Here is a 15325-nt window from a genome sequence, read left to right as displayed (position 1 = left end):
ATCATCATAACACTAACCTAGGTTGGCCAGATAATCTATTTTGAACTTTTTTATTTCATTCAAGTAGATACTATAGCAGACCTAAATCCACCGTCCTATCTACCTTGGTAGAATACAATACCCACGTATCCAGCAGCCTCCCTCTTCCTATCACGAGGCAAGGCGTGGCACGAAAGATGAAGAAATAGTCCCCTTATGCTCCTCCCCCTTTTTTCTTTTTACCCTCCTCTTACCAGGACACTCGCCGAAAAAAAAAAAGGAAATGGAAACAGAAATAATATAATAGACTGCAAAGCCAGTCCATCATTTATCGAGCCCCCCGATCGCCTTCTCGAGCAAGGATCCCAGCTCAACGCCTATGGAGAATTTTCATTTTTAGGAATGGGGGGAGAAAAAACATCGTGTTGGCATTGCGATGTTGGAAAATGGTTTAGTATAGATGAGAAAAGGTTTATGAATCCGGGTATCTAGTACATTTACAAAGGCTTGCCGCCCAAGAACTCAGACCACCGGCGGACCTCGGACGGGATACCCTCCTTGCGGGGAAGCTTCTCGCTCATGCATTGGGCGAAGAGCATCGCGGTCTGGAATTGCATTTAGGTTAGCATATTCGTATAGTCATATCAAACAAAGTACTACATAAAGGGGAGGGGGGCTTACCTGAGGCTCCATGAACAGCGGGACGCCAAAGTCGACGGCGTTTCGGCGCATCACGTAGTCGACATCCATAGTAGTCTTACCCCGGGCAAGGGCCAAGTTGAAGACTCCTCGGATGTCGTACTTCTGGAAGACTTCTCGGAGGGCTCGCTTGTCTTCCTTGGGGAACTCGATAACCTCTACGGCGACCTTATCCTTAGTAGTAGACTCGATGAACTGCTTGATGTCCTCGCTGGCAGCGTAAAACTTGTAGCCGAGAGGAGAGAGGTAGTCGACGACCCGGGTGAGCCAAGGCTTCGAGGTCTCGCCTCCAAGGAGGATACCCTCGCCAGGCTCAGGTACGCGGAAGTTCATGGCGGACTGGACAGACGTCCAGTAGGCCTCGACAAGGTCCTTACCGAAGCAGGCCATCTCTCCCGTGCTAGCCATTTCGACGCCCAGGAACGGATCAGCACCAGCGAGACGAGTCCAGGAAAACTGAGGGACCTTGGTAGCGAGGTAGTCCCTCTTGACAGACATGAGATCGGTAGGGTCAGGGACGTTCTTGCCAACGAGAGCCTTAGTTGCAGCATCAATGAAGTTAGTACCGAGGACCTTGCTGACGAAGGGGAAGGACCGAGAAGCTCGAAGGTTGCACTCGATGACCTTTAGTGCTGGCTCTCCGCCTTCAGGGTTATCAGCCTTGATGATTTGCATGTTGAACGGACCAGTAATGCTCCATGCCTTCGCAACCTTCTGGGCTATCTCCTTAAGGCGTTCCATAGTCCTGTCGTCCAGGTTGACAGGAGGGAGGACCAGTGTAGCGTCACCAGAGTGAACACCAGCATGTTCGACGTGCTCGCTAATGGCGTGAAGGATCAGGCTACCTTTGTGGGCAACACCGTCGACGTCAATCTCTTGCGCACCCTCGATAAACTTGGTGATAACCACAGGGTGGTCTGGAGAAACATTGCTGGCAGCCTCTAGCTTGTCCTTCAGGTCTTCCTGGCTTCGGATAACAGTCATGGCAGCGCCTGATAGAACGTAGCTGGGACGGACCAAAACAGGATAGCCAACCTGCTCAGCAAACTTCTCGGCTTCGGCCACGGATGTCAATTCCTTCCAAGCAGGCTGATCAACTCCGATGCTGTCCAGAATCTCGGAGAACTTCTGTCGATCCTCGGCCTTATCAATATCCTTAGGGTCAGTTCCAAGAACATTCGCCTTGCCGGTCTCCTGGAGACGCAGCGCAATGTTCTGCGGAAGCTGGCCACCGACAGAAACAACAACACCAGAGGCATTCTCAAGTTCGTAGATATCCATAACCCTCTCGTAGCTGAGCTCTTCGAAATACAGCTTGTCAGCCGTGTCAAAGTCAGTCGAGTAAGTCTCGGGGTTGTAGTTGATCATGACAGTCTTCTCGCCCATGTCCCTCAAAGCGAGGGTAGCACTAACGGCACACCAGTCGAATTCAACCGAGCTACCGATTCTATACACACCACTACCAAGGATTACAGTACCCTTATCCTCGAACGTTACGTCGTGGGTGCTGGCGTTGTAAGTGGTATACAGGTAGTTAGTGTCAGCTGGGAATTCGGCGGCCAAGGTATCGATCTTCTTAACCCAAGGTCGAATACCCATACTTAATCGAAGAGCGCGGACCGAATCCTCGTTGCTCTTAACGGCGTTCGCAATCTGCTTATCGGAGAAACCCATCTTCTTAGCCTTCAGAATAAGGTCTCGTTTCAGACCCTCTAAGCTACCAACAGCTTCCATTTCCCTAGTGCAGTCAACGAGGTTTTGAAGCTTGTACAAGAACCACTTATCAATCTTGCTCAGTTCGTGGACCCTTTCAACCGAGTAGCCTTCGTGAAGCATGGCCTGGCCAACAGCCAACCATCGACGGTCCGTTGGGTGCGAGAGTTCATAGTCAAGGTCCTCAAACTTGTCGCCTTGGAAGCCGACGAACTTAGGATCGACTTGACGGATAGCTTTTTGGAATGACTCTTCAAAGGTTCGGCCAATAGCCATTACCTCGCCAACAGACTTCATGGCGCTACCAATATCACGCTTGACGTGCTGGAACTTAGACAAGTCCCAACGAGGGATTTTTGTTACGATATAGTCGAGGGAGGGCTCAAAGTTGGCAGTGGTGGTTTTGGTAACAGCATTTGGTAGCTCGGGCAAGCTGTGTCCCAGGCCAATCTTCGCCGCAGTATACGCTAGAGGATAACCGGTGGCCTTGGAGGCCAGGGCAGATGAACGAGAAAGACGGGCATTGACCTCGATTACCCTGTAATCGAGACCATCCGGCTGAAGCGCATATTGGACATTACACTCGCCAACAACACCAAGGTGGCGGACGATCTTGATGGCGGCGGACCGAAGCATGTGGTATTCCTCGTCGCTAAGTGTTTGACTGGGCGCAACGACAATTGAGTCACCCGTATGGGTTCCTAGGGGGTCGAAATTTTCCATGTTACAGACAGTAATGCAGTTGTTGTTTGCATCACGGACAACTTCGTATTCGACTTCCTTCCAACCCTTCAACGACTTCTCAACGAGGATCTGCGGTGAGAGGGTCAAAGAGCGGGCTGCCATATTGCGGAGTTCTTCCTCGTTATTGGCAAAGCCAGAGCCTAAACCTCCCAGCGCGTAGGCAGCACGAACGATAATGGGGTATCCGACCTTGGAAGCGGCATCTATGGCATCGTCGACAGTGCCAACGGCAATTGACTTAGCAATTGGAATATCAATCTCGTTAAGGGCCTTGGCGAATAAATCTCTGTCCTCACTCAACTCTAGGGTGTGAACGCTAGTACCGAGAACCTTGACGCCATATCGCTCTAATATACCCATGCGCTGCATTTGCACACCCAAGTTCAGCGCAGTTTGTCCACCAAAGGACAAGAAGATACCATCAGGCCGTTCCCTTTCAATAACGTAGGATACATACTCGGGGGTGACGGGGAGGTAGTATACTTCGTCAGCGAGGACGTGGTTGGTCTGGATAGTAGCAATATTAGGGTTTATAAGAACAGATGCTACGCCGGCCTCCTTAAGAGCCTTAAGCGCTTGAGATCCTATACAAGCCCGAGTGTTAGCATCAATACACTCAGTGGTAGTATGAGTCACCCTTGATAGCCAGGCTCGTGAGGTTGAAGGGCGGTTTTGCGGCACCAACCTGAGTAGTCGAACTCTCCAGCCTGTCCAATGGCTAAACCACCACTACCAATGACAAGCACCTTCTTGACATCCACGACGTCTCTCGGTTTTATGACGCCGCTCTCCAAGTAGGCTTTGGGATTTGGCGCCTCTTGAGAAGTAGCTACACTTCCCGCAGAGCAGAGGGAGGTGACAGAGAAATTCCTCTCTTGATAGAAGCCAGCTTTTCGAGTAGAGGCGAGAAGCTGTGAGGGAGCCCGGAGGCTCGCTGTGGTAAGTGGCCTTCGAGCGATGGGCAGTCGTCGGCCATGTCGCAACAGGACAGGTGCTCGACCTGCAAGTTTGGTGGAGAGGGCCATGACAAGCTGGGAGCTGGGAGCTGGAATGTTGGGAGAGTTGGGAGGTTTAGAGAAGGGACGGGGTCTTGTGAGACCAGAATTTGGAGCTCCCTACTCCCAATTGAAGTCCAATTGAGCTTCTAGGGAAAGAGTCCTTTGCGCCCTTATGACTCAAGTTGTATCTAGACTAAACAATTAACAAGTCTTAAAAGATCCGATTCCGTGTCTATAAGTTAATAAATTTCAGGGCATGCGCCTATCGATGTATAGATAAGCCCGATAAGGATAGAAAAAAAGAGGCACTAAGGGCTCCGCTAAAAAATTGAGTTGCGATTAACGGAGACAGGGTATAGAATAGCTTGGAGGGGAAGAGCTACCTAGTAGGTATCTCTTGGCAGACCCGATCCAGTGGGATACAGTACATTAGAAACCTCATCTCACTTTCCCGAGGCTGCGAGGTCCCTCAATTACGTATGTGAGGTACTTACTAAAATGTGCGTGCTCTACGGATTACTTCCTTTTTTAGGTAAAGCACCAGGTACCAAGTCCGCCGTTACCGCCGTTAGATCTATACCTAGAGGTAGTAATGACGTCGTTCGCAAAGTTAGTATACTTAGTTACATTAAAATCGTATTCGTATATTGAACTGAGATATGTCGTCATTAGTTATCTTTTTCATATTCTAATAGAATTTCTAAATTGATCGAGTCCTTGTAAGATGGTCTCGCCATTACTTGTTTCCTTCCTCGGTGCTATACAAGCCTCGTTGTTGGTGTTATTGACAATCAGTTATGGTGTTATTGCTGCTCAGTTTGGTCTAGTCACGACGGATGCTGCTAGAGAAGTATCACACCTCTGTGTTACTGTGCTGTTACCTTGCTTGTTGATCACGAAACTGGGATCCCAGTTACATCTCGACACAGTAGTCAACTATGTTCCTATTATTAGTATGTCTCTCAATTGACCTCTTAGAAAATTCTCTAACGCTTTGTTAGTCTGGGCTATCATTTTTACTGTCTCATCTATTGCCATTGGAAAAGCAGCAGTAGCTTTTTTTCGCCTGCCAAAATGGGCATTACCCGCTATTGCCTTCAACAATACCGAATCTCTTCCTTTACTGTTACTTCAGTCGCTAGAAACCACTGGGGTATTGGCAACTTTAGTTGGTGCGGGTCAGGCATCTGACGGAATTGAGCGAGCACGCACATACTTCCTCGCCTGCTCGGTTATCAATAACACTATCACATTTAGCCAAGGTGCAAAATGGATAACTGGCGATCAACATAAGCAGAACGATTCAACAGACCCTGAAGGTCAACGAGTTCAGGAAAACGGGCAGGGTTATCATTCACCTGTCGACTTTGAGAATGGCGATGATGCAAATGACCCTAATGAGCGTACATCCCTCCTCCCTAAGAGAGTCGTGTCCTGGGAGCGTAGGGTGAGAAACAAGCTTGCCTTGCGATTTCGAAGCCATTTTCGAGCAAGCCCGAAACCCGTTCAGAAGACACTTGCGGCTATTGGGACGTTTGCTAACCCACCGTTCATCGGCGCAACCATTGGTATAATAATAGGGCTCACGCCGCCTTTACACCGACTTTTCTTCAACGACATGGATGAAGGCGGATATTTCAATGCGGTGCGTATGAATACAGCCGACCTTGATGGTAGGATTAAAAATTCTGGGTGTGATATTAACATATGTATTTAGTGGCTCACTTCCAGTCTGAGGGGAACTATTTGTGTCTCTCCAAGTTATTGTCGTCGGCGTCGAATTGAGCTTAAGCTTGCGCCGGATGAAAGAAGGCGAAGAAGCAGGTACACTGCCTCTAGGTACCGTCCTTTCTATAACCTTCGTCAGATTCATACTCTGGCCAGCGTAAGTTAGGCCCGGTCTTGAATACACAATCATGCTCACCTCTACTATAGCATCAGCATTCCCCTCATCTGGGTTTTAGCAGCTTACACTGGTATACTTCCCAACGATCCCATGTTATGGTGGACTTTAATGATGATGCCCATCGGTCCTACTGCGATGAAAGTTCTCGCGTTAGCTGATATCAGCGGGGCTGACCAAAAAATACGAATGTCGATAGCTAAGTTCCTTACGGTAAGCGTTACAGACACCAGAGCTATTGTGAAGTTATGACCTGGGCTTACCATTATAGCTTTCCTATATTATTACCCCTATAGTATCGTTTGCAGTTGTAGGAGCTTTAGAAGCAGCGAAAGCTGCAAAGGAATAATATTTGCCTATGGATAGGACAATCAAATCGCTAGAATATAATATAACATGTCCAATTGTAGGTATATAATAAAATACGTTTAGAAGAGGAATATTGCCCAAAATTCCCATAGAACTATCTGATCGATTCTTAACACTTTAATATTAAGAACTTCCAGTTAAGCATTGAAGGAGGTAAGTTTAGAGGTTATGCATTTAAGGAAGCGATTTAGTCAGCGAGCCAAGATAATGTTCAGCAGCCACAGGTACATCTTGCGGCACGCATAGTACAACCGCATTATTTTATCCACTGTACTTGTGCATGCGGCGTTCTCAGCTGCTCTAACATCATCCTCAGCTTCTAAGATTCCATCCTTGTGGCTTTGCAGTCCTTCAAAAACCAACGCCGCAGACACCACGCGCTCCCCGAATTGTCGCTTTAATTCCACCCAGAGCACCTGCGCAATAGGCAACTGATCTATATCTTTATGACGGCCTCGCAGCATGTAAAGACATATCACCCGGTGGCTTCTCACGTCGATTGAGGTGGAGCTATGAACAATGCTTCCATCCCGACCACGCCGGCGGACCCTCATCGTACGTCCTACCATCATCAAGGGGACAACGCCGACGACTTACCACAGTCCGCAGCCTCCGAGCAGAGTCGCGATGGCGGCACCACTACGCAGAACCCGTCGCTTTCCCAAGCCGCAAAGGATGGCCTTACAAAGAAGCTGCAATTCATGATGCATTTAAGTATCAGTTTAGATACTGTTGTCTATGCCGAATTGTGTGCGCTATACTATATGGAGTATGACGAGACCTTCCCGCTCTATACTATTATATGTGCTGCATCGTATAAAGGCGCTGACATATCATTTCTAGTTGTTCGTTCTTCCGACTGATGATACGATGGGTTTCTCAAGCTCTATTCATAAGCCCCAAGGCTGAAGATTCCATTCTAATTATACCCAACTACCACGTCTCTGCTATTATCGGTCCAAACTTTCTATGTATATTATTACATCTACTCACGTCATTGCCCCAAGCCGGCGAAGCGTCCCGAGGCTACCTCCACGGTGGCATACTCTTCGATTTTGTCGGACAAAAGGCGCCCTCGTCCAAATTCTCTCTCCTCTTGCTGGACCTCCTTATTTTGGGGCTACAATGCTTTATGCTAACCGTGAACATCGAGAAAGAAAGAGTGCGCAAAGTAGTGAGGCCAAGGAGGCAAATAGACAGTCCCGGAACCACCACAGAGGAGACTACCACTGGGCAAGATCACGACGCGGAGGAACGGGGAGTTTTACGAGATGCGCCTGTGGTAGATGAAGCAAACGATGTTGAAATGCAATCTCTAGGAGGCAGGAATGGTAATGACAATTATCGCAATGCGGATGAGAGGGTTGGCCTATTGAGACAAGCCACCACTCCTGTAAGTGGTGACCTTGAAGGTTTAGCTGACACATTGCGATCTGGCAACGCCGTTCTGGCCAACTTCAATATTCGACAGTCACTTCGGACGGCCTGGCATACACGGGCAAACTCTCCTGAAAGCGCAGCTGCCTACGCTATACAAAATGTTGGATATAATGCGACGCTCGCGGCCTTGGCAGCACAGAGAAGAGCGAGGCAGGCCGCGGCTCAGCCAAGGCAGCCATAAATAGTTACTAAATGACATTGTACAAATTTCAAGGATATCATTACTACGCAATCTTTCTACCCACGTTACCGACTCCAGTCCCTTTTACCGAGACTATTATGTCGCCTGAGTCGTCATCTTCTGCGTCCCGAAGCCCCCAACTACTAGCCCCAAATTTTCTAAGATCTCGTGCGAGTCCTATAATCTGTTCCGTCCCCACAACGTCTCTTCCAAGTCGTAAACGTCCAACATCTTCGGATCCCATAGCCATCAGCGTCAAGACTGTCCCTGCGGCTGCTCCGGTAACACAACCTCCTAGACTTATGGTTTCTAGGAGTTGATATGCACACCTCTTTCCAATATCTTCGGGGACTACTCCTCCCTTAGGCGGTACTACAACATCTGCCGAGTATAGTACACCCACGGCGCTCGACTCCGCAACTAAACTGAGACCAAAACCAATACCCATTCTTTTCTTACTGCCAGCTTTTTCTGCCGCATCCGGGACTAACGGCGCCTGGTCGTATTGTGCCGCGATATGTATATCCGATACGAGTGGGTTAAGTATTTCACGCGCAGAGTGTATCATACGGGCATTATTTGACGCTGACACACCTGTCGCATATGCGACTCCTCGTATTCTTTTTATCCTGCCGGGGCTTCTGTTTAGATGTAATGTCTTCGGTAACCGAACCTGGCTTGCAAATCTAAGTTCGACGATACCCGCGCCACCAGTACCGTGAGGCCCGGCGCATGATCTCTGAAGAACTCGCAGCTCTATCCGTGCTGCGGGAATGCCGAAGAGGTTGTATAAGGGTAGGATGGCTGTACGGAAGGAGTCGACGGAAAGGTCGCCCGTCTCGGTAGCTGATGTGATGACGCCCGGCCCCGAGAAGCGGACATTCATATGGGACTTAGAAAAAGGCGCGAGAAGGCATAGTGGTAGGAGGAAGTATGTGACGCCTCGTGAGCAATTCGCTGGTAGGTGATGTTCGAGGACGTCGTCTGTGGCGCCGAAGCCCGGTATGGCACCCGTGATCAAACCAGGCTGATACGTTATCGTCGTACCGGTGTAGGAAATCTGCATAGAGCTTCCATTGGTGACAGCTTCGAGCAGACGAAGGAACGAGATCTCATGCGGGGCGAGACCAGGATTGGTGGGGGAATTCGACCGGATCTTTGATATATGTAGAGGTCGGCCTGTTAATGTCGCAAGTACTAGGCGCTGAGTGAATGATTTATGACCTGTGCACTTGATAAACTCTGGTTTTGGAGCCGACATTGTTCGTATAGTTTTGGGTTGGTCGAGGCTGCGCAAGTGTTTGCCGAACGCGCGCCTGTCGTGATAAGTTTAAAGATGGAAGAAATTCTGCCGTATCAGCTCCAGAAGAAAAATTAATGGTAGCTAGCCCGTAGAGATAAGCTAAAAATTTAACTAGGCAAGGCGGTCAATATGTTGGCGCCAAATTTAGTAACTGTGGCTTGTGCGATAGTGCCCAGATTGATTAGCGCGGATACAAAGGTACATGCAGGTATCAGACGTGGTACGGACTCGAGCTACGTGAAAAGTGTCAAGATCCCGACTACCAAAAAGGGCACATACCTAATTGCCTACTTTGGCTACATTTCGATTTTTTGTCAACGGTGTCTTTCACTTCCCTTTTCCACATCTCCAGTCTATACAACACGACTGAATACACACAAGATGTTCGATATAGATTGGATGAGCCTTGCGCTCCCGTTCGCATATATTACTGTTCTAGGAGGTTCCTTGTACACCTTTTCAACGGTTTATCGAAAACGAAAGGCTTGTATGATTCCCTGCATCAACCTCAAGACGGCCGAACCGAAACTAATAAGTCCCTAGTTGAAAGTGCCAACCTCGAACCATGGTTCCCGCCGCACCTGCAACGAAATATCTACTTAACTCTACTTCATATGGAGCCCGAACCCGGGCAAGAGAAGGCGCCGAAGGTCCCCGATAGTGTTATCCGGGCTGCACTATTACGAAGAGCCGTCGAGGATATCCGTCGCATCATCCAGCTCCGAACCTCGAAGCAGGCTCTTAACAGCTTGCTGCAGAGGGGTAGCGTCGGCGACGATCTGAATCAAAGATTCTTGAGAGCCGAAAGGGAAATCGAAGAGGAACTCCGCGACGTAGTAACAGAGGTAAGGACAGATCGCCGTATATACCTTCCCGAAGCGCATTTATACTAACTCGGCCAGGCGAATGCTCTCTCTCCCGGCTGGGGCCAGACGATCTTCCAATCCGCAAACGAGATTGCCGCAAATACCATGCTCCGCAAGCGACTCGATGAGATCGAGAGTCGCGCAGAAACCGACAAGAAGTGGTGGGAGAAGCGCCGCGAGACCATCCAGAAGGAGTTCATGAAGGAGCTGGACGAGGAATCGTCGACCAAAGGTTCCGTTAAAGGTAGTGACGATGACGCAGTACTGGTCGACTCGGGTTCACCCAGCGCAAGCAAGAAGAAGAAGGGCAAGAAATGAAGGCTTACCTAGTATCCCGAGGTTTTAAGGAGGGCGGGGAGTCTCTTGTTAGGCCATCTTGCACCGTAGCTATTAGTCGGTGGCATATTTGCATTGCATCCGGCGTTCAGGTGTAGAGGTACAAGGGCTAATGTGCGACAGCACGTTGTATTTACGCAGGTAGACTACGCGGGTTGCGTGGCATGTGAGTTGGTACGAAAAAGAATTATAACATGATTTTGAGAACTGGAACGTCACGTTGATTTCTTAGTGGTTGTGCTGTATACCTTATGTTAGTTGTCATATAACTACAGGTGTTTGAGTAATACGTCCTATAGCGCTTTACTAACAGAAACTTCCTCGTCTAGGAATTAACTATAAGCCTATGAAGGTAAAAATTCTTATATTCCCATGTGGATAATATACAATCTGAAGTAAGGTGCTCATAGACCTTACGTTATAGGCTAGCTAGACCGAGTAGTGTTGTTTGTTAACAACTTTCGGGGACAGCTCAGTAACGTACGTACTCGGTAAGAGATAATAAGCCATACTCCATGAATATATTTTATATGTGTTATGCGATGAACATAACCAGCTATATCATACATGCTGTACAATATGGAGGTACATTATAGTCATCGGTGCGTCATGTTATCTTATACGACACTTCCAAAACTCTCAACCTCGGGTTTGAGGCTAGCTTATATTAAGAATCTTCTTTGGAGATGTCGGAGCCAAACTGGTGGGTTTTTGGAAGAAATATAGCTACATCAGATGTTAAAAGAGCGATAGTTTCTAGATATAACTATATTTTATAATATCATTTATGAATAAAGTGTTATGAATGACTGGCAATTCTCACGTCGTCTCAATCTTGAGGTTCTACGAAGTAATACGGATTATGTAGGGCTCAATTCCGGTACGATTAGTCTAAACCTGATAAGGTAATGCAGGGGCTGTCCCGGCTTAGGCATGGAAGAAGTAAATTTAATACTGTGTTCCACTGACGTATGTACAGAGGTACCTCGTAGATACATACGGAATACCTGTGCGCCAGTAGCGTAGCGCATAAAGCTTGCGAATTGAAGCTTAAGTTATCGATTCAAACACCCACTCAACCACTCAACTGCAATCAACACTATCTAAACAAACTACACTCTTTACCTCGCCTACTTAAGCAACTCATGCTATTTACTAGAATTCTTTCATAAAAATACGAGACGATGGCAGACCCGCTACCTGGCCCGGGTCTCTCCTTTCCAACAAATCCCCAGGAGTTCGAACAGGACGACCGAATCTCCTTCTCCAAGCTTGATAACAAGTACATCGCGGTGCAGGAAGACGGGAGCGAGTTTGAGTGGGATTCCCAGTTAAAGCGGTGGATACCCGTGGTTGATGAGGATCTGCTCGCCCAGCAGCAGTTAGCTTACGGCGGCAGCGCGAGCCCTGACAATGAACCGGACAACGGTAGTAATAGCTCTAGTATTCCCAACAAAAAGCGTAAGACAGACCAGCCGAACGGTCGTGGAGACGCGCCTCGGGGTCAGCAGCAACGTCCCAAGAAGAGGCAAAAGCAGCCACCGCAGCCGCGCCAGAACACGGCTATATATGTCACCGGCCTACCCCTCGATGTGACCGTAGACGAGGTGCACGACGTGTTCTCGCGCAAATGCGGCGTCATCGCCGAAGAGATCGATAGTGGTCGCCCGCGAATCAAGTTATATACAGACGAGAAGGGCAACTTCAAGGGCGACGCTCTAATCGTCTTCTTCAAGCCCCAGAGCGTCGACATGGCCATCATGCTGCTCGACGACACCGATTTCCGGTTTACCTCGTCGGGGCTTGCGAGCGGGCGCATGCGCGTCCAGGCCGCCGACTCGAGCTACAAGAAGATGAACTACGAAGGCACCAAGGAAGAGAGCAACGGGAACGGCGCCGACGAAGGTACCAGCGAGCGCAGCAAGCTTATCCTGGGCGCGGGCAAGGCGCCCGACCGCGCGCGCGAGCAGGACAAGCAGAAGATCATCCGGCGGACGCAGAAACTCGACGCGAAGCTCGCCGACTGGGACGACGACGACCCGTACGGGGGCCAACTAGAGACCGGCGCGCGGCGCGACCGCGTAGTGATCCTACGACACATGTTCACGTTGCGCGAGCTAGAAGAGGACCCGGCCGCGATGCTAGAAATCAAAGAGGACATCCGCGAGGAGTGCTCCAAGCTCGGGCCCGTGACCAACGTAGTGCTGTACGACCTCGAGGAAGAAGGCATCGCAAGCGTGAAATTCGCAACGCCCGAAGCCGCCGAGGCTTGCGTCAACCTCATGGACGGCCGAGCGTTCGACGGCCGCACGGTCCGCGCTACGATCGCGACGGGGCGCGAGCGCTATCGCAAGTCGGGCAAGAAGCAAGGCGATGACGCGGATGCCGATGACAGCGATAGCTGATGGGCGGATGGATGGATGGGTTTATCGCTATTGCTACTTACTATGCTTTAGGTACTTAATATTATGAGGCCGCACTCCCTTGTTGTGTACTATATACGCCGAGGAGTGCTGCACCCCGCGGGAAGAGTTACGATGTACGATTATTCAGGGCCCGGTATTAGCGACTAGCAACGCTTGTGATTTACGCGGTTTACTTGAAAAGGTACCTACCTAAGTTATCAAAACGTGTTCCTCTGGGGATAGTTTGCAAGAACAGCGGAGAAAATCATAACAGTTAAGCAAATGCTATTCCTTATATACAGGTTGCTGTAGTTCAGTTATGGCCTATATACCGAAAGTAGGGATATCAGGGGGTCTTGCTGACTTAAGCCGATACAACGACTTACTTAAGACCTGTGTCTACATACCTTAGATACACAAACAAGTGAACTTCTCTTAAGAATCTGCCATACGTTCCCCATGAATGTCACCTTCTAACTGATAACCGATAATTAATGAACTAAAATTATTTTGTATTGTTATCCTCGAGTCTATTTTAAGGCAACACCTTATTGTGAGGCCAATCTCTGGTTTACCGGGTCATTTCCGCCTCATAGGACAATCTAGGCAAACGAGTCCTACCCAGGAGCTATCCGTATACTTTATGCGTCGTAAGACCTTCAGCCCAGCTATCCAGTTTGCAAACGCCCATGTAATAATTCAATTCTCTCCCATCACGTTCAGTTTCGTCTCCTTTGCACTAACCCACCAGCCTGCGGCTTCGATGATCTGGCACACAACTTTCAGCTCATCCATCGATCGCGGAGCGTATACCATGGTGAATTGTTTAGGGACGGGCATCTTCAGGAAACATTGGCTCGTCAAGGGATGTCGCTGACCCCAGCCTTTCTCGATAACCTCCTTTACGTCGTCCGGGTGCAGGTTTAGGTGCATCGAGTAGTCCGAGTTATGCACGTGACAGATTTCACCCTGGCATGTCTTGTTGAAAGGATATCGAGAGAATAGGGCCAAGCCGTGCTTTTCAAAGCAAGATGTGCCGATGCCCACTTCCTCCGGGTTATTACGGCTATGAGATTCCAAGATATGCCGTAGAGTAAGGTAGCAGTCCCGAGAACCAAACTGGTTGACCTGCCGTTGCGGTGCGATTCCGACGACTTTAGGTCGCAGCCCGCAGCGGTAGGGAAGCGGTTTCCCGCGGAGGATTCCAGCGGTTGGCTGCACGTCTGGGTCTGCTGGGAGAGGGGTGAAGGGGTCTCGGCAGGCCCAGAGTTTAAACCAGTTGATGCGAATGTAACCGGCAAATGTCGCTGGCGTACCTCCGGGGCCGAGCTTTAAATAGTTCTGGTAATCATTGTGGACGAATACAACGACGGTCAACACACTGATGAGAAAGGCCACGGTCGAAGGCTGGAGCAATTGAGTGCTGAGAATCAGCAAGATGGCAATGAAGAAGATAGCGGGCCCATCCAATGTCACAGACAGAGGGTCTTGCCTAATAGTCACGTTAATGGCTAGAGGGTCGCCATTGCGGGTAGGGCATATATCGACGGGAGAGGGAGGTCTCGTCGTGTCAGTCCTTGTGAGTGTGCTGGACATGATGTCAGAGCAGAATATGGATATGGATTAAACTGTATAAGTAAGATGAGGCCTGTCTATCGTAGAGGAGAAGACTTGTGCGAGCCAGAGCTGAAGGAATTTATATTCGAAGAGCGAACTGAGAGCCTAAAAGCCACTTGGAGTCTTGCCTATATAAGAAAATATTACGATGAGACGATGAGAGAAACGAGACCTGTGGAGGGTTTTGGAACCTTTAAGGAAAAAGGCAGGCATTGGAGATCTATATAGGTTGGCCAGTTGGTTCCTGCCGTTGGTCAAGTGATAGGAAATAAAGCCAAGAGCAAGCACATAGGTATATGAGTTGTACGGGTTGTACATGTTATACATGTCCAGGCTAGTCGCAGCTGCCAGCGGAATCGGTTATGTTGGAAATGTATGGAACCTTGACATAACCTGGGGAAAGTACCGTGTAAGAGCAACTGCCCAAGCTACACATTTATGTATAGCAATTGATCTAATAGATCCACAGTTGAGTGGATTGAAGATCAAAACTTGACATAATTATAGCTGGGGCTTGACGAAAGGGTGATGTATTAGATCTCTTTACCCCGAAACAATTGGAACTTTGAATCAATTCAGTCGAAGCCCCCGAGTTAAACATAGTAAAAGTACCTAAATATAAGGCGAAAAGTTGTGTGACTTCACACAATTGTAAGGTTTAGTTTGATGTGTCTTTGTGACCGGACCTGCAGATATGCACAAGTATATATTATCTAAAGTAGTATTCTTCCTCAATATGGCTGCAGATGGTAGCCCGGACTCGGAGACGACG

General features: G+C 48.9%; 7 protein-coding genes across 7 annotated transcripts; 4 read left to right on the top strand and 3 right to left on the bottom strand.

The window, feature by feature from the left end:
• Positions 1 to 34: 34 nt before the first annotated feature.
• Positions 35 to 4590, bottom strand: F5Y00DRAFT_229606 (putative carbamoyl-phosphate synthase arginine-specific large chain). The gene is made up of 3 exons (XM_048006787.1): positions 3821 to 4590; positions 661 to 3719; positions 35 to 584 (listed from the first exon to the last, which is right to left on the bottom strand). Exons 1-3 carry the CDS (start codon positions 4158 to 4160, stop codon positions 477 to 479), a joined length of 3507 nt encoding a protein of 1168 aa, XP_047867322.1. The 5' UTR covers positions 4161 to 4590; the 3' UTR covers positions 35 to 476.
• Positions 4591 to 4857: 267 nt separating this feature from the next.
• Positions 4858 to 6385, top strand: F5Y00DRAFT_259401 (membrane transport protein-domain-containing protein; the record flags this gene model as incomplete). The annotated part of the gene is made up of 5 exons (XM_048010871.1): positions 4858 to 5086; positions 5135 to 5806; positions 5871 to 6018; positions 6069 to 6249; positions 6308 to 6385. The coding sequence occupies 5 exons, from the start codon at positions 4858 to 4860 to the stop codon at positions 6383 to 6385; spliced, it is 1308 nt and encodes a 435-aa protein (XP_047867321.1).
• A 532-nt stretch (positions 6386 to 6917) lies between these two features.
• F5Y00DRAFT_259400 (DUF1746-domain-containing protein) lies at positions 6918 to 8026 on the top strand (the record flags this gene model as incomplete). Its single annotated transcript, XM_048010870.1, has 2 exons — positions 6918 to 7174; positions 7249 to 8026. 2 exons carry the CDS (start codon positions 6918 to 6920, stop codon positions 8024 to 8026), a joined length of 1035 nt encoding a protein of 344 aa, XP_047867320.1.
• Positions 8027 to 8047: 21 nt separating this feature from the next.
• On the bottom strand, positions 8048 to 9444 carry F5Y00DRAFT_8428 (18S rRNA biogenesis protein). Its single transcript, XM_048014232.1, has one exon. The coding sequence runs from the start codon at positions 9285 to 9287 to the stop codon at positions 8070 to 8072; it is 1218 nt and encodes a 405-aa protein (XP_047867319.1). The 5' UTR covers positions 9288 to 9444; the 3' UTR covers positions 8048 to 8069.
• Positions 9445 to 9502: 58 nt separating this feature from the next.
• Positions 9503 to 10738, top strand: F5Y00DRAFT_229597 (Sec62/63 complex, subunit Sec66). Its single transcript, XM_048006786.1, has 3 exons — positions 9503 to 9816; positions 9873 to 10174; positions 10232 to 10738. The coding sequence occupies exons 1-3, from the start codon at positions 9711 to 9713 to the stop codon at positions 10511 to 10513; spliced, it is 690 nt and encodes a 229-aa protein (XP_047867318.1). The 5' UTR covers positions 9503 to 9710; the 3' UTR covers positions 10514 to 10738.
• An 805-nt stretch (positions 10739 to 11543) lies between these two features.
• On the top strand, positions 11544 to 13414 carry F5Y00DRAFT_8403 (uncharacterized protein). The gene has a single exon (XM_048014230.1). The coding sequence runs from the start codon at positions 11716 to 11718 to the stop codon at positions 12934 to 12936; it is 1221 nt and encodes a 406-aa protein (XP_047867317.1). The 5' UTR covers positions 11544 to 11715; the 3' UTR covers positions 12937 to 13414.
• Positions 13415 to 13493: 79 nt separating this feature from the next.
• On the bottom strand, positions 13494 to 14700 carry F5Y00DRAFT_8402 (uncharacterized protein). The gene has a single exon (XM_048014229.1). It carries the CDS (start codon positions 14530 to 14532, stop codon positions 13636 to 13638), a length of 897 nt encoding a protein of 298 aa, XP_047867316.1. The 5' UTR covers positions 14533 to 14700; the 3' UTR covers positions 13494 to 13635.
• Between the last annotated feature and the right edge of the window lie 625 nt (positions 14701 to 15325).

This window comes from Daldinia vernicosa, assembly GCF_022497035.1.
Source record: "Daldinia vernicosa strain CBS 139.73 unplaced genomic scaffold F5Y00scaffold_10, whole genome shotgun sequence".
Taxonomy (NCBI): domain Eukaryota; kingdom Fungi; phylum Ascomycota; class Sordariomycetes; order Xylariales; family Hypoxylaceae; genus Daldinia; species Daldinia vernicosa.
Note: the sequence above shows the minus strand (reverse complement) of the source record. Positions and strands in the feature narration are given on the sequence as shown.